The sequence below is a fragment of the Columba livia genome, chromosome 3 (assembly GCF_036013475.1).
Source record: "Columba livia isolate bColLiv1 breed racing homer chromosome 3, bColLiv1.pat.W.v2, whole genome shotgun sequence".
NCBI lineage: Eukaryota > Metazoa > Chordata > Aves > Columbiformes > Columbidae > Columba > Columba livia.
In genome coordinates, this window is record NC_088604.1 from 104,565,424 (window position 1) to 104,589,625 (window position 24,202).

Consider the following 24,202-nt stretch of genomic DNA (forward strand, 5'->3'; position numbering starts at 1 on the left):
TTTAACTGACAGTAAAGTAGAGTCTTAATAACTTGTAAAGCCGGGCTTTTATTTCATTTCTGAGATGCTGTGCAAATAAATGCCAACACTTGTGCTCTGTCAGTACTCACACAAGCCACCAAATTAGGCTGAGGTGATGTGTAAGATTTTAACCGGTACTAATGTTCTATGCAGGCAGGCTTCAAATCAGACAAAGGAGGGATGTGAATGAAGGTCTGTTGCATCTCAGCTGAGTGAAGGTCTGCTGAGCTTTTGGGGCATGGAGTGACACAAGGAGCAGCTGTGTTTTGGTTGTGCAGGGTCCTGCATGTGTCTGTGTCCCAGCGTTTCCAGGAGCTGATGCAGGAGCCCTGTGTTGGGGTCAAGGAGCAGGCTGAGTGTCCTGTTGACACTGCTTGGGTATGGGGAGTGGTGGCGCTGGAAACCTGCCACCAGTCCTCATTGTACCTGTAAGGTGGGTATGACCTGTGTCCACCCTTTCAGTGCACCAGAAACCCGTTCCAGGAGTGGAGCTGTGGGAGAACCTGGCAGCAGGAAGAGGAGGGGGATTTCAAGTGTTTTTTGGTCATTCTTGCGTCTCGCCGACACTGAGATTCTGCGAGCCTGTTCCAGTGTCGGGCAGCAAGCTGGTAGCAGGGGTCTGAGTTCTGGCTGTGGTCGTATGACAGCTGGGTCGCACTGTCCTCTGAGCCCTCTTGCCTGTGTCATCTTCCAGCAGCTGCTCTGTGTGAAACCTTTTGGGTACGGCAGCTGCAAGCAATTGGACTGGTTCAAAGAATTAATGCTCACCTTAGAGCTGACAACTGACAGTTCTGTGCACTTTCTAATCCTTACAACTATTTATCTGCAAAGCCAAGGTCCCAGCCAGCTGGTGATTAAGCTGTTCGTGACTTAGTCTTCCAAAGATGCCGCAGCGTCTGGAGAATGAGGCTGGAAATGGGGCAGGTCCTCCCTTGCAGCCACAGTCCTGGTAGTTTTGGAGCAATGAAGAGAGTAAGAAGGACAGAGCAGTTGCTCATTTGGAGCAGCAGAGGTTGGATGAGGGTTTGTGTAAAGAGCCCAAGGTGTGTCCAGAGCAAGGCTCCGTGGTCAAGAAGTCAGCAATCAATGGGGAGGAAACTCTGAGGAGTACTTTTGTTTTTACTTGCCTACTTAGTATTATATTCTGTTTATAGGTGTGTATTTGACGTTTGTCCGGGCACCAGTGCACAGTGTAAGGGATTTTTGTTTGCTGTTTTTCATGTGGCGGTGGCCTTATTTCCATGTTACAGAAGCAGATAAACTTTGACTGTGGTAGGGAGCAATACCACAGATGGCCAGCGGGTGTCAGGCCAGCTCCACAAAAATTCCTCGCATTCCCGGGCAGCAAGAGCCGCCTAGTGACTGGTGCCTTTGGGACGGTGTAATCGCCTTGTTGCTAAATACATCCTGCTGTGAGACTCTGTGGCTCCCATTCTCGCCTCTTGTTATGGTCCTGCTTCCAGAGGGACTTAGTACTACACCAGGACTCGGTGCGAGAGCTGTTTGTTGCCCCTCTTGCTCAATATTTCAGTGTTTCATCTGGTTCAGGGAGGTCTGGTAGAGGAATAAGCTGCCGGTGTGGGATGTGCATGTGTGTCTGTGAAAGGTTTTGCTGTGTGGGAACTTGGAGTAGGGATGTTTTGCTGTTGGTCTCCCTGCATGTTATGGGAAGTTATTTAATTGGTTTTAAAAAAAACGAACTTTTTTTTTGGTTCATCCTTAATATTACTTTTGCTAATAGGTTCTCTGTCACAAAATTACACTCTCAAATGACCTTGGTTAAGAAGCAAACAGAAGCAAACCACGCTGTTGGAGACATGGTAGAGGAGGAAGACATTGAAAAGGACAAAAGAAGGAAAGATTTGGGATGCACAACTAGTTCTTAGAAAACTCCTGATTACTGGGAACATCAGCATGTAGACATTTGGAAACTTCATATGAAAATTACAGAGATGGTACATAGCTTGATAGCCAAGTTGTAGTTTAGGCTGTCATGTAATGAAACAAGGGCTTAGTACTGCATTCTCCCTTCTTTGTGTGGGAGGGAACTGTTTGGTGAGAAGGAAAACTCATTCTGGGCACAGTTTTGCCCTTTGCCCTGTAACCTGTGCATACACCAAGATAAAGTCTCTGAGAAACCCATCTGCAGCCTTTGGGATGTTGGTTCTCCGCTCCCTGGAAGAAGGGGGCTGGAGAGAGATGATTGTGGCAGACACTCAGTTTCCTTGCACATGTGTCAAACTCACAGCTGTGGGACCTTGATGGACCATCCAGGAGACTTGCCAAAATATCTTCTGTTGTTGCTGGCATGATTGTTTTTGACTCAACTGCTGCCTAAAACACAGTCTCTTTTTTGGGTCTTTTCTCCAAAACTACCTTATACCCAAGCCTTGCAAAATCAAGAAGATGATAATGAAACTCCTGCCTAAAACATAGTCTCTTTTTTGGGTCTTTTCTCCAAAACTACCTTATACCCAAGCCTTGCAAAATCAAGAAGATGATAATGAAACTCCTGCTTGGAAGGGAGCCTAGGCCTCTGCATGAGGAAAATTTTGTCCAAGTGCCTTCATCTCTGCTTCTATTTTGGCAGCAAGATACAAAACTACTCAGCAAGGATGTATGAGAAATAAATAAGATTTGTGTGAGTGAATCTCACATTATCTAGGAGGGGAAGTGAAGTCACAGTCAGAGCAGGAGCCTATCCAAAGCTCTTCTAATCACAGAGATGGGGTTAACTAGGTTATGTCAAATACCTTGGCTCAGTAATGAGCACTCTAAGTTATTTAGGAATAACTTGAGGAATTAATGGTGCGTTTTGTCCTTGAGAAGAAAATATTTCCCTTAAGCTCCATGGGGGCTTGGAGGGGAGGGGTTTGTCTCTAGGTTCCTCATATGATGGTTACTGCACACAGAAGCTTAGAACCTCCTTGGTCTCTGCATCTGTGAACTGGAGGACTGTTTGCTTTCATCAGCATTAGAGAGCACGGGTCTGTGGGTTATTTTAGTGACTTCCCAAAGCCCCTGCAATAAACCAGTCAACAGTATTTCGCTGTCTGATGGCACGTGTCAGAAGGAGCGGGCTTGTGTGTTTTTCATGCTCTCTCGCACATAGTAAACTCATTCTTTACATTCAGCTGTTTGGCCAACGGGGGGCAATAAATGGTTTATAACCATGGCAACAGTTGCTGTGGGAAACTGGCATCAACAAGAATCCTTTTCATGGCCACATCAATGAAAGTATTAAAAATCTTCCCACTCTGAGTCGGGTGAGACCATTTGTGACACTTCCCAAAAAGGTGGTGCAGAGGTAAGTCAGACTGAAATGATACCACACAGCCTGTCTGGTACAGGAGCCGATGACCCTTTCAGCTGCCTTGAGTTGAAAGTTCCTATAAATGTTTTCTGCCCCCAGCTGAACCTGAGTTTTTTGGGAAGGGTGGTTGACAGCAAAGGTTGGTAGAAACTGCTTTGGCTGGAGTTGCTCTGTGTTGACTCAGAGATATCTGTAACGCAGAGAATATCATGGTGTGACCTCGGAGAATGTAGCAACACCGGTATTTGCAGTTGCTGTTTCAGCTGACTGGCTTACAGCACCTATAGGTTGGAAGGAGCTCGAGTCTTCTCCAAACCTGCGGTTCTCTGAAGCTTTATTGTGCATTTGGGCTCCTCAAAGCAAGGTGTGTAGCTGAAGTAGGGTTTGCAGATACAACTACACATTTGTAAAAGGGGTACATTTAGTGAAAGAAACTAAAAGGATGAAGGGAAGACTCTTCTGGAAAAGATGAACTATGCTTCGAACTAAATGACTTTACCTTTAAATAAAAGGAGTTTCAAAGTGAAAATTCCTGTTCTACAGTCTCCATGTTTCCAGGGAATTATTTCCATGTTCATAGGAAGGGTTTTTTCCTCTGCGTGTAAATAAATTGCTCTCTAACTAAGGTAATTCCACAGCAGAATCTGTTTGTAAGGTGCTGAAGCCTGCAGTTGCTGCAACTTAGCGGAGGAGTCTGATAACAACTTTGGAGCTCGGTTGGTGCTTCCAGGGGTTGTCCCCCCCGAGATGCTTCCAAAATGTTGCAAGTAGGAAACGAGGCGGCACATGCTGGTGGGCTGATTAACATCTTCCTCCTGTGTCCCGGGCAAGGCCGCCCTCGTCTCTGCAGCACAGGTCAGAACCGCGGCCCCCACGGCTCTTCATGGATGAGTTCCTTTTAGTCCGACTGTCTCATAGGAGAAGTGTATAATGTTATGGATGTAAGGCTGCTTTTAGTCCAGAAGTGGTGTTTTGAATGCTTTGCTTTGCTTTTCTGGAACCTTCGAGTTGGCAATGGTACATTTTCAGAGGAAGAAATTAATTTTGAGCACACTAATAGTTTGCACAAAAAAAGGGAGAGGGTGAAGTGAGTGATAAGGGAGGGAAAAATTGAAGAGATATTTTGGAGGTTTTTTGGCTTTTTTCTTTTGAGAGACGGTGAAGCATTTTATTTTAGTATCCTAACAAACTGCTGACTTTTTCTTTGGAATTGCTTGTTTTCAAACTGACTTTCATATTTTCATTTAACCTCCTTTAGGTACTCACAAAAAAAATCCCCAATTATGTCAGTTTTGTTTTCTTTGTGGTTTTTTGTTTGTTTGTTTTAAATTAATAGACGGTTGAATCCAGATCAGACTCCACATCAGATTCCAACCTGGAAATCTTGTTTCCTGACTTGGGCCTGGAGAGAAGAGCTGTAGACAGGTAGTGCAGCAGGCAGCAGCGCAAGTGAAATCCTGCTCCAGAGCCGCTCACCAGATGCGATGCTCTCAGTCTTCCGTGTTGTTCAGAACTGCTCTGGGAAGCTGTGGTGCTCCTGGGACAGAACCCGAGTGCAACGCTGAGGCCAGGCACAGGAGCCGATGTCACTGTGTCACCAAAGGAAATGACTGATTAGACAAGGCCTTGAACTTTGAGGCCCAAGATTTATTTTCTCCCAGGGATTTAAGATTAGAGCCTTAATTGCATCTGCTAAGAAATGCCCTGAACGTCAAAAATACGGCATGCTGAGTGGGGCTCCAAGTGTCATCGCATTATGGCTGGTGAAGGATTAGAGTAGATTCTCCTGTACAATCATCCTTCCACTAACCTTTCCAGTCAGCTCAATGCTTCCAGTTGTTGGAATAACAGCTCCTAAGAGTGCCTGCTCTTGTTCCTCTCAGTATCCCTCTCCTTGTCAGTCCTTCCTCTGGTTAATATCTGTCACTTGCCAAGGCCAAAGAAGCAGCCCTGTTTAAAAACAGCATTTAACACTGTTTGCGTGATAGTGCTATAATATCTTGAAGAGAGGGGAGGCTTGGGGGGGAGTCTCATCTGCTCCAGCTCTCTTAACTGCAGCATTCTGCACTTCTGTACTCTAAAAGAGTTTAAAGTATGATTTCATGGGGAACAATTCCAGCTCAGTATGTGAGGAAAGGAAAGGCTGACAGAGCAAAAGGGAGTTGTATGTGTGTGCGTGAAATCCTTGTTCATTAGAGACAGGGGGGAAACAAAAATGAGCGACTGTGCAAGTTCAACTCTGATGTGTGCCTCGGGGGAAGAACTCAAGTGCGGCCCTGTAATTTCCTTTTAGAAATATGGATACAGCTGCAAGTGATGAGAAGTCTTAAAACAGCTGCAGATATCTTCCCTTGGTATTCAGGTTTTGCCAAAGGGGGCCTCCAGGAGTTATCGTAGTGTTTTATACTGATACCTCTTGCTTTGTATCTGAGCTGTCTTGCAGCAATTAGAGTGGGTTTTGTAGAGCATGGTCCCAGCCATTTCTCTTGGAGTTTACAGGGAGATCCTACATCTTTCATGTCCTCTTGTCACTGTGGTGCCAGTGTAGCAATGCCACGTGCCAGATGCCCACGCAGCTGCTCTCTCAGTCCTCCTCCTCAAGGAGACATGGTGGGAGAAAATAAGATTGTAAAAAGCTCACGGACTGAGATAAAGATAGCAAGATCACACACCAGCTACCATCATGCACAAAACAGGCCTGAGTTGGGGAAAATGAATTTAATTTATTGCCAAATAAAAGAGATTTGGATGGTGAGAAACAAAGGCAAAAGTAAACCAGCACACTTCCCCTCCATCCCAGACTGAACCACACCCCTTCATTTCTGACACCTCATTTCTGCAGAGGTTGGGAGCTGTGGTCAGTCCACAACACTTTCTCTGCCGCTCTTTCCTCCTCTCACTGCTTCTGCCCCATCATGGGTGCTCTCTATGGGCTGCAGTCCTTCAGGATGAACAGGTCCTCTGTTCCTGGAGAAGACGAGACTAAGACGAGACCTCATGGCGGCTACAGCTTCCTCACCAGGGGAGGAGGGGGGCAGGCACTGATCTCTTCTCTCTGGTGACCAATGACAGAATCTGAGGGAATGGCAGGAAGATGCGTCAGGGGAGGTTTAGGTTGGACATCAGGAAAAGGTTCTTCACCCAGAGGGTGCTGGAGCACTGGAACAGGCTCCCCAGGGAGGTGTCACGGCCCCATGGCCTAACAGTGTTCAAGAAGAGACTGGACAACACTCTCAGACACATGGTGTCATATGCAGGGACAGGAGCTGGACTTGATGATCCTCGTGGCTCCCTTCCAACTCAGGACATTCTATGATGCTATGGGCCACAGCTTTCTTCAGGAAATATCTGCCTTCTCCAGTGTGGGGTCCTCCACGGGCTGAGCATGGACGCCTGCCCACCATGGTCTGTATCCCCCCTGGCCTGCAGCACCTTCTCCCCTCCTGCTTCTCCGACCTCGGCACTCACAGGACCATTTCTCTCACTTTTTTTCCTCACACCTCTCTGTTTTTGTGGCATTTCACCCTTCCTTAAGCACGCTTTCCCCAGGTGCCACCACCGTGGCTGAGGGGCTGGGCTGGGCCCTGTGGCAGGACCGGCAGAACCAGCCCCGGGTGGTGCGGGGCAGCCGCGGCCTCTCCTCACAGCCGCCTCTACAGCCCCTGGCTCCCTGCGCCTCCACACGGGCAGCCAACACCTCACCAAAAACTATGTGCTAAACAGGTGCTATGAACTTGGAGAAATTCAGGAGTTGCTTCAGTTTGGCTTCGTCTTGCTCTTCAGAGAGTTCCCAGCCTCGTTTCCAGGGCTGGTTCCCACAGCGGGTTTGGGGGGTGGATACCTTGCTGGGTCATGGGCTGACTGAAGAACTCCCCTGGTTTTGGTGAGCACCAAACTGCTCTCATGTCGTGAGTAAAGTGTTAGGAGAACAGGGTATGGGTCTGTAGCTGAGGGTTGATGATCTGACTGAAAATAAGAAACTCCCTCCTTGACAGTGGTCCTCACTCCTTACCTTCCCAATTCACCCTCACATACTCTGCAGGGTGCTGAGCACTTGCACTCCAAGCCCACAAACTTTTCCTGAGCATTCTGAAACACCCTGCCCGTACATCATTGAAATCACTTTGCTGACGATGGTGCAAACACGAGGGTGTATGCACCCAGCTCTGCCTTTGGCGTATGCACCTGGTTTTGGAGCTGTGGCGACCACCTGCCGGCACTGAGTATGGAGCTTGAGAAGGTATTTATAGATAAGCTATTGATTATGTGGCTGCAGATGGCTGTAAAATCAGCTAGCTGAAAATTAGGCAGAGGTTTGCAGGAGGAATAAAGGTGCAGTGAATTTAACCAGCCTGTTTCACCAAGGTGGGAGATGAGGTGTGCTTGTCAGGAATGAATTGACAGGTGGGATGGGGGCTTAGGTTGCCCGCCTTGTGCAGAGATCCATCTCTGGCAGTCCTGGGTTCAGTATTTTAGAGGAAGGCACAAGAGCCCAGCCATGGGCAGATAAAATATTTCATCCTAATGAAGGGCATAAACCCAGCCGTGATCTCTGCTCTGGAGCGCTTGATGTGAGCTGTTGATATATTGATGAATTAGACAAGAACTGAAGATCCCCAAGGGATCTGGTTTCCAGTCACACCTCTGTTCAGAGCCTTTGCACTCCCCAGGACCCCTCCTTGAAAATTCAGCTATTTGAGGAAACAAAGCAAATGAACCCAGCTCTGACCTATCAAGGCTCTTTTACCTCACTCTCAGTGGAGTCATCCAGAGTGCAGACTCTCTTTAAATCAACTTTATATAAGCTCTTAATTACACAGCTTAAAAAAAAAAAAAATGAAGTGATGTCCAGATGTGAAACAGGGTAAGACATTGACTCCTGCTTGGAAAGAGGCGCTATGGAGTTTTCCACTGAAATGTATTGAACTGTTTAAGCACCATGCGGGATTCTGGAGGTTTTGCAGTTGTTGATAAGGAGACTGCTGGTTTGGTAGACGTGTTGGAAAGGTTCTGTGGTAAGCAGGCAAGCCACACTGCAGCCTGATGGTTCTTCCTCTTCTCCCACAATGTAATGGGTCAATTATATGGTGATGCTGCATCCAGTTCAGGATCTGGTCTGTCTGAACTGGTCTATGTAACCCTCCTGCTGTGTCAAAGCCAAACTCAGATAATGCAATGGCGGGCAGAAAGCTGTTACTGCTGCTTTCCAGCTCCATAGCTTGTGCCTGTACAGCTGTCCCTCAGGAGAGGCGAGTCCAGTGCTTCAACTGGGTGAAACAAGGACTGGGCTGCTAATGGACAGCCGTCAATTCAGTCCTTCAGCTCTGCCACCGAGACAGGCACCTGTTTGGGCCTGTGTGCCCTGACCTGAGCATGAGCAGAGGAGTTTTCCTGCGGAGGCAGAAGGGGGTGGGCTGGGTGCCAGGGGAAGCTCACGGGGTTTGGGGCTGTGGAACGGTGTGGTCCTGTATTCCTCCGGACACTGGGGACACGGGAAACAAAACTGTCTTCTCCAGTGTTATCCGAGCAGTTGCAGAGCCCCTGGATATGTTTAGCAGGACATACCCAGAAAAACCTATACTTTGACACAGCTATGCCTTCTTTTGCAGAAAATGACTGCTTTGTCCAGAACTTCAGACTCACTAAGAGTCCTGTGATGGAAAACTGCTGGAGCAGGCAGAGTGGGTTCAAGAAAGGTTGGTTTATGTTTGCGTGACTAAAACACATGATCATGTTCTGGTATCTTTTGGGAAAAGCTGTGTTGTTATCGCCATCGCAGGGGTTTTGCCTAGCTACTGGTTTGTTCAGTAAAACATTAGAAATTGCAAAGATTCAAGAATTTGTTACTGTAATTGCTTGCTCAAAATTCAAACTGAAAAGCAGCTGTAATTTGGGGTTCAGTTTGTTTCTAGGTTTTTTGGTCCACTTCAATCACTTAGGCAGCAGAAGCAATGCCATATGGCTTGGGCACCCAGTTGTGCACGTACCACTAGCACAGAGGCAACAGTGCGGCAAATTGTTCCAAGAATAATTACTCAGCTGAAAGTTGCTTCTTTGAGCTGTTTGGAAAATATTTGCTAACAATCAGTTTCTGCATAAAAGTCAGTACTGCTTTGTAGATAGCAAAATGAGCTATATTTGTCAATTAAATGATTCACAAACATTTCAGCCAAAGCTTGTTTTTTTTAAACAAAGAAAATATCTCTGTCAGGAGATATTGTTCTGCGTTAAAACTCAAGAGCTTTATCAGGCATTACCTGAACCAGCAGCTAAGTTAAAACTTCGCAAAGCATCTTATCTCCTGAAATATTCAGAATTAAATAGGTGTTGAGAGAAACAAAGAAAGAGATTTTTAAAACAAAACGAGGAAATCATCAGCAGGGGTTCTGAAGTCTGGTTGCCTCTCTTCCTTCAATAGCAATCTAGGTACCCTTTTTCTGTACAAGTGGCACACGAGGGCTTCCCATCCATAAGAACAAAGCCTAGGTGAGAAATGGGAATTGCTTTGTTAGAGTGGGATGGTTGCAGTGTCAGGCTGTGCAGACTCCTTGGACGTTGGAGGAAGGAATAAGCACGGCACTGCATGTGTATTATTTTGCTCTTGCTGTGTTCTCCAGAAACCACGAGGCTGGCATTTGTGTTTATCATAGAAATATAATCAAGAGGATCAGTTCTAGCAAATTGAAGTAACTTGGAAGGAGGTTAAGCACCGCTGTGTGCTGGCCTGTTGGCACTTTTCCATCTGCCCACTGCAGAGGAGAGCTGTGGGCAAGGGACCCCTCAGCCTGACCCAGCGCACGGCCACTCGGGTGCCACGCAGGGAACGGCTGTGTTACCCTCTGCCCTATAGCTGCTTTACAGTCTCCATGCAGGGAGGAATGGCAACGCATGTGGTGTGGTGGGTGCCTCATGAAATCGAGTTGAGTGTAGTACAGAGAGCTATATCTTATTTGATTGGATAATGCGATATTTTTTCTATATTTAAGTATAGGTATACTTAATGTATAGACCATACTGGTCTGGATTTTACTGCTTTCTCACACACCTCTCCTCCCCTCAAAAGAAGACCCATTTTGCAGTCATGCATAAAATGTCCTACCAAGCTGTTCACATAGTAGTATCTCGTCGAAGCGTGTTTCTTATGGAATTGCATGTCTTGTGTCCTGTGTCTCTTCAGTATTCTCCTCCAAGCATCCTTCTAGCCTGGTCCTGCTTAATTTGTGAGGTCTAATGAGATCACAGTCCAGGGTGAATGTACTATGGGCAAGCTACCTGCACAAGTCAAATGTATGCTAATCATAATGTATTCAAGTGTCCTGCAAAACCATAACTACCAAATAACAGGGCCAGTAGCTATATTCATCAGGAATTAAATGTGAGTCTCTGTGAAGCACAGGAGTTTGAATCTCACCACCTGTGACAGCTGGTGTGTGTTATGGGACATGACAGAACTAACAGCAAAGATAGGTGCCTGACACCAGCAACTGCCTCTTCTCCCACTGCTTTGGTTTGGTGGCCTCATTAGTCAGGCCGTGTTGTTAGGATATAAGACCTGTAGACAATAAAGGCTGTAAGTCAGTACAGCTGTGTAGCCAGCCACGTGGTTATGGATGACGAGAATATTCCCTGTATGGCCATGAAGATTAATGCAGAGTTGGTCTGTGTTATTCAGTCCGCATGCAAGAAATGGTTGGTCCCTTGGGACTTGTTTTGGTCATGATTAGTGCCACATTGCCTTTACAGTTGAAATGCCCTGTGTGCTATGACACATATGGAAACTGCATCATCTCTCTGGAAGGCAGAAGCAACTGATGACATTTGCTGTCTTCTGCTGTCTTGGAGCAAGCAGTAGCTGTAAATTCTTCCAGTGCAGCTTTGTGCAGCTGGCACTTTCTTTCCCCCATCCCTTTAAGCAAGAACACTGGCAAGCTGCCTGCCCTCCCCCGAGAGCCTCATCCTCCAGGTTTGTTTGCACACTGCTTGCCAAACGCCTAAAAAAAGGAACCAATCAGAGTGAGTTTGCTTAATGCATTAATGAATCTGCTTAGGTGTCATCAAGTCTAATTTCTTACTGAGCTGTGACAGTTTAATGCCTTGGGGCTGAGTTGCTGAGGAGAAGGGTGATGGATGGCCAGAGGAGCGCTGAAACCTGAGGACTTGACCATGCCATGTTCCCCAGCCCAGAGTTAAACTTCCCTGGGTACTAACGGAAGCATGTAAACAAAAACACAGACGAAGGTAGGTCTCCCTTCTTGTCATTCTTGCAGCAAACATGTTATTTGCTTTGTGGTTAATGCCCTTTCAAACAGGAACTTGAACTCTGAAGCTAGTTACACAGGAGTAGATTTTACTCATTAGCGTTTGAGTCACAGTTTCAAATTTTTTTTAAAAAGGATCATTTGGGAATGCAGAATTATTACTGCCTTTGTTATTCCTAACAAAATGCATGAAAATCAGATTCAATGCATGCTAGCTCCTTCCCTGTCTCCTGTGGTGATGCACTGACAGTTCTGTAGCAGATCTGTTCTGTGTGTAAAGGCTGGCACACCAAATTCTGACACTTGTGACAAAGCAGCTGGTAGCCAGCAGCACCGATCCTCAGAGAAAGGGTGTGCTGCAAGCCCTTCACGCCGGGAAGGCCACTCACTCAGAGGCTGAAGTAAGAGCGGCTGGCCTTTTGGCCAGTGTGAGGAAGGTGCATGGATCTGTCCATGCAATGGTCCACCAGTGCTTTTGAGGTGAGCCTGATCAGATGTTCCGTCCAAACAGATGGCGTTAGAGCTCAGGGGAGCACGTCTGTGGTTTTTCCTCATCAATGCAGCCAGGCTTGCCTTAAATGCCCAGTGTAACTAGGCTCTGCAACCAGCCTCTAGCGACATCCCTTTGCTGGCTGAACCGGAGGAACATTTCGCTCTATCCCAGGTGAGGCTCTGTTGCTGAATGCTGTGCCGATCTGGATTGCAGGAGTTGTGCAAGTCTTGTGTGCACCATGTTCCTTCCACAGCTGCTCCAGGGCTCTCCTTAGCACTTCTTTGGGGACCAGTGAGATCCCAGTGAGCCATTCCTTTGCTTTAGGAAAAAAAGAGGTCGAGAACTTCCTCTCATAAGCTGGAACTTCTCTGGGCAATGTCTAAAACTTTAGACTTCCTATAAATGCACTAGGTCTATTAGCCAAAATACAATATCTTTTTTAGTGGAAACTTACAAAGGCAAGCATTCAACACAAAAATGAGAGCTGTTTATGTTTCAGGTGTTTGCATGGTTTCATTAAATGTTTATCAAACACCTCAAACATTTAGCTGCATTTTAGCTGCTGAAAATTGTTTTGCTCTTTTTTACCCGTTCTGTGGAAAATAAAATATCACAACCAAACTACGTGTTTGGAGAAAATTCGTAGTTTTATTGAAGAATATATTTCCAGTGAAGGCTTTTATTGCATCTTTTAAAAAATGCACAGACAACATGCTACATAAAGAAGCTTTATTCCATTCTGTGTGCTGAAGGTTTTTCCCTAACATTTGAAATCAATTACAGGTTTGCTGTTAGCACGGATGGAAATGAGATAAGACCTAAACTGTCATCTCTTCTCATGCTATGATTAAAAAAAAAACCCACCACAAACAAAACCAAAAAAACTTGAGCGGCCAGAATCAACCAGTCCTACGGTTTATCAAAATTTCATGGTCAGCGTTTGCCCCACAGACCCAGAGCTCTTTGGCAGCTGTAGAGAGGAAAATGACCCTGCGTGAGTCTCCAGCAAACCCTGTCATGGCATTTGGCTTGCCACCAGACCCAGATTTCCAAGACACTTCTTTGCTTGGGCTCTTATTTTACTACTCCAAGGTACAAACAATGCAAACCTCCACTGTCTTTCAATAACTGCTCAAAAATCACGAAGTTTGGCGTTAAGGAATGCCCATATTGACATGGAGAAGCACTTGTGCCCCACAGCAGAGCACAAAGTTATTACCTGCAGGAAACTCACCTTTTAGTCCTCCAATTTCTTGTGAGGCAGCATGTCTTGTAAAAAGCCTCAGTAAAGTCTCAGAAAATGTTGTTAAGCAGATGATAGAGTTTTATGTTTGAGAAAGAGGGTGAAGTCCTGGCTTTGTTTTAAGAGAATGGTGAAACTGCCAACATAATTGCTCTCACTCAGATGAGGAATTGAATGATACAGCATGAGTAAGGTGTATAAAAAGAGATTTGTTTCCTTAGCAGCTGAAGCTATCCCAGTGGGATCCAAAGTATCTCAGGACTGAGCGATGGGAAACCAGTAACCACCAAGGCTGAAACCTTGTGTTTCCAAGTTGTGTGCTTCCGTTTCCCAACCACAAAGAAGGGATAACTTCACTTGGCTGGTTTACCAAATGCTTTCTTATCTGTGGCTGAATGCCTAGAGTTTCTTGCAGAAAAATGTGTGGTGGAGGAAAAGTGCATGCTGCTGAACTTCCCTTTTTCTTGAGGGAAACACCACAGAGAGGATCTCCAGCCTGAGCAAGCTTGCAGTGTAGCTGGGCAGGGCCACCAACAAGACGCAGGGAAGAACAAACGGTTGCAGATGGAGTGCAGAGGGGATATCAGAAGTACATACGCTCTGCAAAATGCAGCAAACCATTGAGCTGCTGACCCTGTTCTTGGTGAGGCCTGGTGGGCTTTATTTTGCAGGGCCGTGAGGAGTGGCTGGCTTGGGATCCACAAACTGGTTAGCAATCTCCTCTACCTGGGCACTAGTTCCACATGAGGCTTTCTCCCTGCCCCTAAATTCTCTTTTCTTGGGGCCCATGTCAGTAGGCGCAGTTACAAGGCCTAGTTTTGCACAGAGGCTTGAATTGCTCTGAGCTCTGCCAAGATGGGATTTATGGCATTTCAACACACTCATTGTTTGCCTTTTGATGAGCAAACTCCACTTCATACCCAAGGCTCAGCACACAGCTACAAGCTTGATGAAAGAGGGCCATCTGCTAAATGACCTGTTTCCACTGTGCTGCTACCACCTCAGAGCAGGCAGGGACGATGTCGTTCCTCCTCAGTTCTCCCACCAATGCACTGTGCTTGCAGAATTCCTCCATACTTCATTTCTGGCTTCTAGTGTAAGTGATAGCTTGACTGTTTTTCATTTGTTATTAACATGTGTTGTGGGCTAGTGGCTGGAAATAATTTTCTACCCAAGACTGATGGGGATAACGCGATTCAGAAGAGAAGCCATTTCTCAAAATGTCCCAGGCTGGGCACACTGGCTGCTGGATTTCAGGGAGGTCAGACTTGGTCCTCTAACTTCTAGTATTTCTGCCTTTCCAGCAGGTTCAAGGAAGAGAAAGTGAGGCAGAAATGCATCCTATACAGTTTTATTTCAAGAGCAGCTACATAAATCAATCAAACAAACAGCCGCCTCAACCCTTTCACACAAGTTAAAATCCAAAGTAGCCATACACAGCTTTTTCTCCGCTGTCGGCACAGAATTTTGTTTAAAATAGTGAAGGTGAACAGGGGAATATAGCCATCAACTGCTGCACTCTTCTCCTTTAATTTATTGTAACCTGTAAATACTGGGATTTTGTAGGTTTTTTTTTTTTTTTTTACGAAATATCCACAGGCTTGTGCCTATTTTTCTGTTCTGTAGTCCTCAGGCAGTTAATTTCTGGAACCACAGAGGATTTGAATGGAAAGCCATTAACAACAAAATGGGGTCCTTCCTCATCACGTCTCTTCTCCATGTTTATGTTGTCATGATGTCCTCCAGCACAGGAGAGTGAGGAAGCCGCTGTTACGTCGCTGCCTGTTTGAGACAGGCTGTTACCTGCCTGTGAGTCTGGGTACCCTCCAGCTTGTGGTATGCACTTTGCCAAGTTATTATCAGGGACTGATGGAAGCTGAAAGTGTCTTTCAGGACCTCTTCAAAGCTGATGGCAGGTAAAATGAGTTGTGGTCCTAATTTCTCATCTCTATTTCCAGTTCAAGTCTCCATCACCTTCATTACATGGATGTACAACAGCTTGAACAAATCTTTCCATCCGCTAGCACTTTTATTTGTCCATCCAAATGATCACACTATTATCTCTTTCAGAATGAATAAAACAAGGTATTTTCCAGCTTTTTGTAAGACTTAAAGAAACAGCCCTGCTTCTCTGTGTCACTTTTCCCCCAGTGCATTCAGGGCTATCTGCTGTTTGACCTGTGCTGTGCTATGGGGGTTACTGAGAGGGCTTAGCAGGTCCAGCATCCCAAACGTGGTTTGGTGGCTGCCACCTGGTAAAACATGTGGGAAAATGTGGGCTTCTAAACATGCACACTGTGCACCTTCACCCTTTGTCTCCATGGTGGTCTGGCTCCGTTACCATGAATGTACTTGTTGTTTTGCAGGTTTTGAGGTTGTGTGCTCTCTGCTTGTAATCTTTGTGAGCCCTTCCAATCAGAAATGCAGTCCTGAAGCCTCACACCCACACCCCAAATTGTGTCGTCAGATCTTCGGCTTGGAAGATGAATGGTATGAGGGGAAAATGGAGCTCTTGGGACAAGTGCAACTAATCTTTCTGTTGGAGCAGAGGGATTTTAAAGTCTGAGGATTGAACTCTGCATCACTGGGACTCATTTTGTGGATCTTTCCTGGGCTTTAATGTGGTGTTGTGAAAAAGGGTTCTATTCTTTGTGCAGCTTTGATGTACACAGCTGCCTCGCTGTGTACAGTAGCTTGCCGAAGCACTTAGAAGCAAGTTGTCAGGGCCTGTTACCCCTGCAGTTGCATTCCAAAGCAGCAGAGCAGGTATAGCAAGGCTGCAGTTAGCACTGGGAGTTGCTCTGCAATAGTGGTCCATGGTGCAGTGTTGTGGAACTAATGGGCTTTGCCCACCCCCTTAGAGGTGCAGCAGCCCAGGTCTGCCTCCAACAGACAGGTACCCATGTTGACATTCAGGACACTGCACGTTTGGTAAAAACTGTTGAAGCCAGGTTAAGTTTTCAGAATGATTTGGGCTAACAGGTACCAGCATAAGGTAGGGAATGACCTGTTGGAGAGCAGTGTAGGGGAAAGGGACCTGGGGGTTCTGGTGGACAGCAGGATGACCATGAGCCAGCACTGTGCCCTTGTGGCCAGGAAGGCCAATGGCATCCTGGGGTGTGTTAGAAGGGGGGTGGTCAGTGGGTCAAGAGAGGTTCTCCTTCCCCTCTACTCTGCCCTGGTGAGACCACACCTGGAATATTGTGTCCAGTTCTGGGCCCCTCAGTTCAAGAAGGACAGGGAACTGCTGGAGAGAGTCCAGCGCAGGGCAACAAAGATGATGAAGGGAGTGGAGCATCTCCCTTCTGAGGAAAGGCTGAGGGAGCTGGGGCACTTTAGCTTGGAGAAGAGGAGGCTGAGGGGCGACCTCATTAAAATTTATAAATATGTAAAGGTTGAGTGCCATGAGGATGGAGCCAAACAATGACAAACAATGATAGGACAAGGGGCAGTGGGCACCAACTGGAACACAAGAGGTTCCACTTAAATATGAAAAGAAACTTCTTCACGGTGAGGGTGCCAGAGCACTGGAACAGGCTGCCCAGGGGGGTTGTGGAGTCTCCTTCTCTGGAGACATTTAAAACCCACCTGGAGGCCTTCTTAAATGCCTCAGCATTTTCTCCTGCAGCTGACCCCGTCCCGGTTGTTACCCTGCCACAGAGAGTTGTTGCTAGATGAAGAGAAGCTGTGTTTTGCTGGTCTCAATGCAGTTTACTTACTCAGAAGTCCCAAGTGAGGTCTGGAGTGCTTTCGCCTTCCCCAGTGTCCCAGTGTATTTTAACAGTACTTGAGTCACCTCCTGAAGAGCTGTGAAGTGCCACTTGAGGCAATGCAAACTGCTCTGGGCTCATCAGAGGGAAGTTGAAATGTAAGTATGAGTCCAAATTATTACTGTAATAATTTTCCCTGACCTTAGTGTTTCATAGTCTGTGTGTTTATGCTTTAACGTGTTAAGTTGTCATTTCCTTTCCCGCTTTCTTTCATGAGCTTTGTTCACAAAACACATCTCCTTTAAGGAAACCAAAGCAGTGTTTTTCTGAGATTTTGGTCTCAGATGTTGGCCTCAGCATGCAGTGGCGCAGAAGGTGCTCCCTTCCAACAGGAATTCTCAAAGTGTAGATGCCAAAGCTGTAGGCTTCCCTAATGTATGGTTTTGTATCTTAACAGCTCCTCTCTGCTTGCCTTTTGTGGCATTGAGGTGCATGCCCTGCACACTTTTCTTGTCACTTCTTGGACAATTTGAGCTATTCTTCATCTCAGCACTTGGTGGAGGGAGGGTTGTAGAAGGTGGTATCCCTCTCAGAGCCCTCAGGACCCTGCTCATTAGGGGACAGCGTCTGATGAATAAAGAAGAGCCAGGGTTGTCCTGATGCTCCCCAGGGCTGGAGAAAGGCAGATACAGCACTATCTATGCTCTCCCTGTTTCTGTCCATTTTTTTCTTCTCTTTTCCTATCACTCTGAATTCGGATTGATAAAAATGAACATTTTAAAAATAAAAGACCTTCACACCCACCTTTTCTGTATATTGGTATTTCAGCTCCCATTAGTTTTTATCAGTGGAGGAGTTGTTGCAGCACAGCTTGTACTTGTTACTGAAACTCAGCTCTTTCCTACAAGTCTGCAAAGATTCACTGCAACCTCCAGTCCTACATTAATAACCTGCTTTGTAGGTCACATAACCAGAAGGTCTGTTTAAGCTCACCAGCTCCACACCTGTCTGCTGGGCTCTAATTAGCGTTTACTCTGTGCACTTGGGCTGTTTCCCTCATGGGCTCAAATGCCATGTGATATCGATTGCCCTTGCCCATTGTACAAATGAGGTTGCCATGGGCAAAGCCCAGGGGCTTGCAACCCAGCAGAGGTGGCTGTGAACAAAAGAGAAGCTGCCTGCGCATCAAGAGGCTGCCGCAAAGGGACGCGCTGCTCAGCAAGTGTTCTGTGTGAAAGAAGATGTGCTGAGAGGAATTGCTGAACAGGTTTCTGGATACCAGTGTGTAAGGTGCCATGATTTCCATCCCTGCTGCGGACGGGGGAAAGAGCTCTGCTCAGCCCAGTTCTCCTGCCTGCGGTGCCCTGAGGCTTCAAACCAGGGTGCGGAAGTTTAGCTGAATAAGTCCAAGATGTGTTTGTTGGAATAGAGATGCCGTGGTTCATGCCTAGAGAGAGAGGATTTCAAAGCAATTTGTTTTGTTAACCTGTGAGGGATGATTGGACTGTTCCCTGTCAGGGGCACTGACAAAGGAGTTTTGAGGTGCTATGGATATGGATAGATGAGAATGGGTTTGACCTTGTAGCAAGGTTTATCCCATGGCTGCCTCAAGGAATGTTGTGACAGCTGTCACCAAGTTCATTTCCAGAGTAGATGTGAGCACATAGACACTGCCCCTTCTCCTGTAACATAATGCGTCATTACAGGGCGTGTAGGTGACATAAGAGCATGGCCACGTGGGTGATGCTGCTGGAGGTGAAGTGGGTCTGGCACTAATTAGGCTCCGGAGGGAAGGTACTCTGTTCCCTGGTTATGGCTGCAATTTTTTTCTTCCTTTTAAAAAGCAGGAAATAAAACTTTGACTTGCTGTTTTTAAGGCTAAGCACATAGGCTTTTGAGTTTCTCTTTGGTTGAATCTGTCTCATCAGCTTCAGTATTACTGAGCCAAAAGAAAAAAGAGTGCAGGTGCTCAGAGAGGGAGACTGGACATTAGATGCTCCTGGGTGGTCTTAGTCTGACCAGCTGACAATCTTGGCTCTACTTTTGCCACTTTTGATTCACTCTGATACATAAATGCCTAGTCCCAAAGCAATATCACTCTGATGAACAAACTTGCCTCCAGGTTAGCTTCTGTTTTCAAAGCTCTTTATTACTTGAAGTATAAATCTCTGAAAATTTGATCTGGGAAAGATGTAGGAGGGGGATGAGGAGGGAAGATCCAGAGTCTGACGCATCTCAAATTGCTTCTGGGGTGCAGAGAAGTTGGCCTGCCACAGCAGCAGAGGGACGACAAACCAAACTCTCTGAAGGACTGAGATATAGGGACCCTGCTCATTATCAAAGTGTTTGCTGGTTACTTTCTCCCTCTGCTTCTCTCTTTCTCTCTACAGAGAGAATGCCTTTGCTTCACTTTTTTTTTTTTTCATTCTGTTTCTTCTTGGTAATACACCTAACAAGTTAGCTAGCTGGGGCTCTGCTGCAGAGACTGCTGCTGTAATGACAACAGCAACTGCTCATATTAGTGTAATATCCATCACCCCAGGGCCTTTGAGAGCTTTGCAAAGCTTCCAAGCATCATTTGCTATTTTCTGTTGGAGGATACGTACCTGTAAGAAACTAAAGCTGACTTTTTAAAAATCTGTGTCCTGCAGAGGTCACATTTACAAGCTCCTAACAGTTTTCTTGCCCTAAGATTTATGTTTATGAGCCTTCTTTTTCTCTGCAGGCCAGTGAATGAATCATCAGCAGAGCAAGCCCTGCCTCTGCATTCTTCCACTTGTCATGCTGTTCCTTGGCTTCGCTCACTTTCAGACGTCGGAAGTGATGGCAGTTGGGAAACGTGGTGTTTTCTCTCAGGTTAGTAAACCCAACCATTCCAAGTTTCGTCAGCCAACTCTATAGCGTTGCATGTCCAGCTCTAGCAGCTCCTTTTTATCCTCTTCCCTGTAAGTTCTGTGGTCTGTTGCAGAGACAGGCTATTACTCCTTGGCCTCTTAGTGGCCTCAGGCTCATGCAAGGTAGATGCTGCCAGCTGCCAGGTACTGGAAAATAAGCGTTTGTCCACCTTGACTGAAGGTCCCGCTTTGGGTCCCCTGGTCACCATGGTGTGGGGCTCTGAGCAGTAGGTCAGATGCAAGAAAGCCCCTGTGTTTAGCAGGCATCAGCCCATGGACACTTGGGCACTCCAGGGATTTAAATGCCTGTGGAGTTAGGTGATGCCTTGTAGGTCAGAAGAATGGAGATTTTAACTATTTCAGAGATACCTGAATGGTGGACTTAGGACCTGAACAAGACAGAGGTGCTTGAATACTGTAAAGACCAGGGCATGAATTCTGAGCAATGAGAACTGTTGTATTTCAAGGTTCATACAGCACTAAGAACAGTACTGGGATTTCAGTGGAATAGATGTAAGAGCAATAAAATGGACAATTAAGCTGGTCTTGTTAGAGGTTATGGTCTTGTTTTAGTATGTCAGCCCTGCACCTCATGCTCCCAATGCTTGTTACTCATAGTGAAAAATTTCAATACAGACCTCGGATCCCATGCTGCAACTGAACGAAATTGCTTCAGATCATTGAGAATTTCCCTGCCTGATGATTACACAGGAACAGGACAGAGCCCTGTCATGGTTCAACCATGATACCCCCTCACTCACACCCTCCCTCTCCCCCCCAATAGAGGAGAGAATCAAAAGGGAAGAGAGAAACTTGGGTTGAGATGAACACAGTTTAATAAAATAACAAAATACTAATACACTACTAGTAAATATATACATATATATATATATATATATACATAAATAATAGAAATAAAAGATACTCAAGGCAATTCCTCAGGAACACACCAAGCAGCCACTCCTAGGAAACAGCACCTGTTCACAGAGAGAGAAGAAAGAGGAACAAAGGCAGAAAAGCTCAGAGGCCTCTGCAAAATGGCAAAAAGCTGAACTAAACATCCTGCACCAAAAACTCCCCCGGCTCCGAAGAAAAAAAACCAAACAATGTGTGCAAGAGAAAGCACCAGAGAGAAAAAGCAGAAGAGCCCGCAACCCGGAAGGTCCCGACTTTTCTCTCCGGCCGAGCCGCCCTCAGCCGGCTGACCCGAGGAACTGCGTGCTCGTCTGCAGTTACAGCCGCTTTTAAAGCTCCCCCGTCACCGTGGTAACGGCCGCGCCGCGTCAGTGGCTCCGCAAGGGCTGCCGGGGACTCCCGGGTAGCGGAATCGGAAACGCGGCCAGAAACCGTCTCGTTACCTTCTCTTACCTCTGTAGCTTCGAGATTTCGCTCACGAAATCACTAAGTGATTCATTCTATTTCAAATGCATTTACTTGAGCTAAATGATTAGTATAAAACTTAAATTTGTGCTTCTCCAGTGATCAGTGAATAGTAAAAATCATTGCCCTACAGCCACACTTGGCTAGCAGAGAGAGCTCACTGTAGGCTCACCCAGGCTGTCATATTTATGGAATAAAGTGATTGGCTTGAAGCCAAATTGCATACAGTGGGAAAGGTCTGCTTGAGACTCCTTGCACCCACAACTTATCGTTGTTCATTCTGCCATTCTACTTCCTTGTGGGTTTCCTAAAAGAAGTTCTTGGCCTGGCTACAGCTCAGGCCTTTATCTCCTTTGGAGCCTGTATCAAACTGCTGCTGGTGTGGCTGGGTGTAGGTTGAGAGCACACATCACAGTGACCGTCCCAGAGGCCAGCACTGGTGTGTTAATCTTCTATGAAAAAAAGTGTCAAATATCAAATGATGTGAATTTGAGTCTTTTGTACTGTCCTTATTTTAAAGCTAAATACCACACCTCAATTGCTGTCTACTGTAGGAGCGTTCCCCAATTCAAACCCAGACACAAGGCTCTGCGAGGCGGAAGCATTGATTCAAACTTGCAGTTTCGTGGCAGCAGTTGGACCACTGAAGAAGGAGGTGAGGATGGAAGGGGGTTGAATGCGCAATGGTCGCCTCAGCCAAATGAAAAAAATAAATTAATAAAATCAGGGAGAAAGGGTCCTTGGAGGTCAGTCCTCATGTGCTGGCTCTGGATCAGAGCAGGTGGCTGACAGGGAGCTGCAGATGATCCTGCCCTCCTTCAGTGGTGCATATGGCATCACATCTCGCTATCATTAGTCCATTACGCTTTCTCCTTCATCAGCAGTAGCCAAATCACTACCAGTGCCAGCCAGGACAGGGACTGTGGCCCAACTGCCATAAATCAGGCATGGTAATGAGATGCAAGGTCTGTTTCTATCCTTGCTATTAGTGTGTGGTCTTGCCATAGGTAAATTCCCAGTTCTTCCTCTGCTTGCCCATCAGATCTGACCTTGAGTATGGGATGGTGCTGTAGAAAGGCTGGCAAGATCTGCCTGCTGGCTGAGTTGTCTTTCTGCTTTTCAGAAATACCAGTAGCACTGTGTGGGTCTTTACTGGCAGTCTTCACAGAAGCCAAGGCCTGAAATGGGAATCTCTTTCCCCCTCTTACCAGTGGGGTTTTTAACCTCTCTCTCCTGGCTTGCTAGCTCAATGGTGTTCAAAGGAAGTAAACTGAAGCTAGTTTTATGTAAAATAAAAACAATGTGATCTTCTGAACTATTAAAAAAATCTGTGAATGTCTCACTTATTGGATGGGTTGATTGTAAAGGTGTGAGGTCAACTAACACACTTCTTTCTTTTTACCTGATCTGCAGCTTCTTTTCAGTCCATATTAACAATCGAGATGAAGAAGCAGCAGAGGTTCTTGAATGAGGATGCGGATGGCGATGGGAGGAAACCAAATGCCATCCCTCCCCTGGATGACTGGGCCAGTGAGGCTGATGTGCAAGACTTCAGCACTGGGCAAGGAGGTGACCACCCCCACCTTTCTCACCAAGCCTTGACCCAGGACCCCCAAGAGAGGGAGGCAAGCAGCGCTGACTCGGGTACCATCCAGATCAAAGACAAGCTGAAGACGAAGAGGATGTCTGAAGGCCTGTCAGCCTCATACAGAGGTAAGGCGGGAACCTGCCTGCTCTCCTGTGGGAAGAGGGGTCTTTTCCCAGCCTAGAAAGCTAGTGCACATTCCCAGGGAACAGTTGTTCCCTGCATGTGCCCCCTGCAATAACCTTCCCTGTTGCTGTAGGGGTGTACAACTGTGAGGCAGGGAGAGGAGCTGGAGGGTGAATGTGCAGGTGAATAATTCTGGGTATGCACAGGTCCGTGGGCTCTCTGTTATTCGACAGGAGCCCAGAGGACCAGGGTGCTCCCCTGGTGGCTCTGTGGGAGTGCGTAAGTGTTGTCCACTGGCCTGCTTCAAGTGGCTGCCAGCATGAGCGTGTTTCCCTGTGCCGTTATTTAGAAGCCTGCAATAAATCTGTCCAATGAAATATCTAGCTTCAGATGCTTTCTATTTGCAGTGCTGCTTCTATTATGCTTTGTGTCTCTGCTTTGCAGGCCTGACTGACTGCGATGACCCCACGGGGGTTACCCTGAAGCCAGTAGATTCTGGATCAGCTTCCCAGAAGCTCCGGGTAACCTCCAAGACCATGTCTGCCACCCAGAACAGACCTGTTTCCTCAGAGACCAGCATGTTAAGTGATGGAGAGCAGGAGCATGGGGAAAATGACACAGACTATGGTGCCAGTGATGAGGATAACATGGAGCTGATGTCAGAGAGCAAAGGATATAAAGTAAGGAAACCAAGCCAAGCATGTGTAGTGGATCTTCAGTTTATTTCCAGTAGGCAGAGCTCTGAGATCTTTTTCTGCAGTGTGAGCCCAGGGAAGCAGCTGAGCCAAGGAAGTGCTCAGCTGAGCTGCAGGGTGGGAGCTCTGCTGAACTTCAAAAAATGACGGTCAGCCCGAAATTAACTATGTGGGAGCTGGAGAGCACCAAGTGTCCAGAGAGCACAGTGTCCTGAGACAATGTGGAGAATGCAAAACTGCCGGCAGATCCTCTTTGAGCACAAGGGGCTGCCAGCGAGAGTAATGAGTCTAATTCAATTTGAATTTAACATCAATACCCTTTAACTAACTCTTAACAACACTGAATGGCACTGAATGACTGTTTGTTTGAGCCGACAGCCCGGTAATTTCAGAGGGTGCTGCCAAGTTCTTGGGTGGTGAGAAAAGTCAATCTTTTTGGTAATGCCTTTCAGGGAGGAGAAAGTGAAGGGACTCATCAGCATCA

General features: G+C 46.6%; 1 protein-coding gene across 5 annotated transcripts; it reads left to right on the top strand.

Annotated features, from left to right (window-relative positions):
- Window positions 1-3,212: 3,212 nt before the first annotated feature.
- Window positions 3,213-24,144, top strand: LOC135579141 (TOG array regulator of axonemal microtubules protein 2-like). 5 transcript variants are annotated; one of them, XM_065058674.1, is made up of 8 exons: window positions 10,530-11,572; window positions 14,955-15,244; window positions 15,695-15,818; window positions 16,957-17,196; window positions 19,764-19,894; window positions 21,833-21,967; window positions 22,726-23,025; window positions 23,468-24,144. In XM_065058674.1, coding segments are annotated over exons 4-8 (966 nt in total). In that variant the 5' UTR covers window positions 10,530-11,572; window positions 14,955-15,244; window positions 15,695-15,818; window positions 16,957-17,194; the 3' UTR covers window positions 23,866-24,144. The 5 variants fall into 5 exon arrangements, 4 of the variants coding, with proteins under 4 accessions (XP_064914746.1, XP_064914747.1, XP_064914748.1 ...); XM_065058675.1 differs by having other exon boundaries at window positions 15,075-15,244; XM_065058676.1 differs by having other exon boundaries at window positions 15,080-15,244.
- The last annotated feature ends 58 nt before the right edge of the window (window positions 24,145-24,202 follow it).

Coding starts and splice junctions, on each gene's coding strand:
- LOC135579141 (XM_065058674.1), top strand. Junction 19,895..21,832: donor AACGTGGTGTTTTCTCTCAG/GTTAGTAAACCC, acceptor CTTATTTTAAAG/CTAAATACCACACCTCAATT. Junction 23,026..23,467: donor CCTGTCAGCCTCATACAGAG/GTAAGGCGGGAA, acceptor TCTGCTTTGCAG/GCCTGACTGACTGCGATGAC.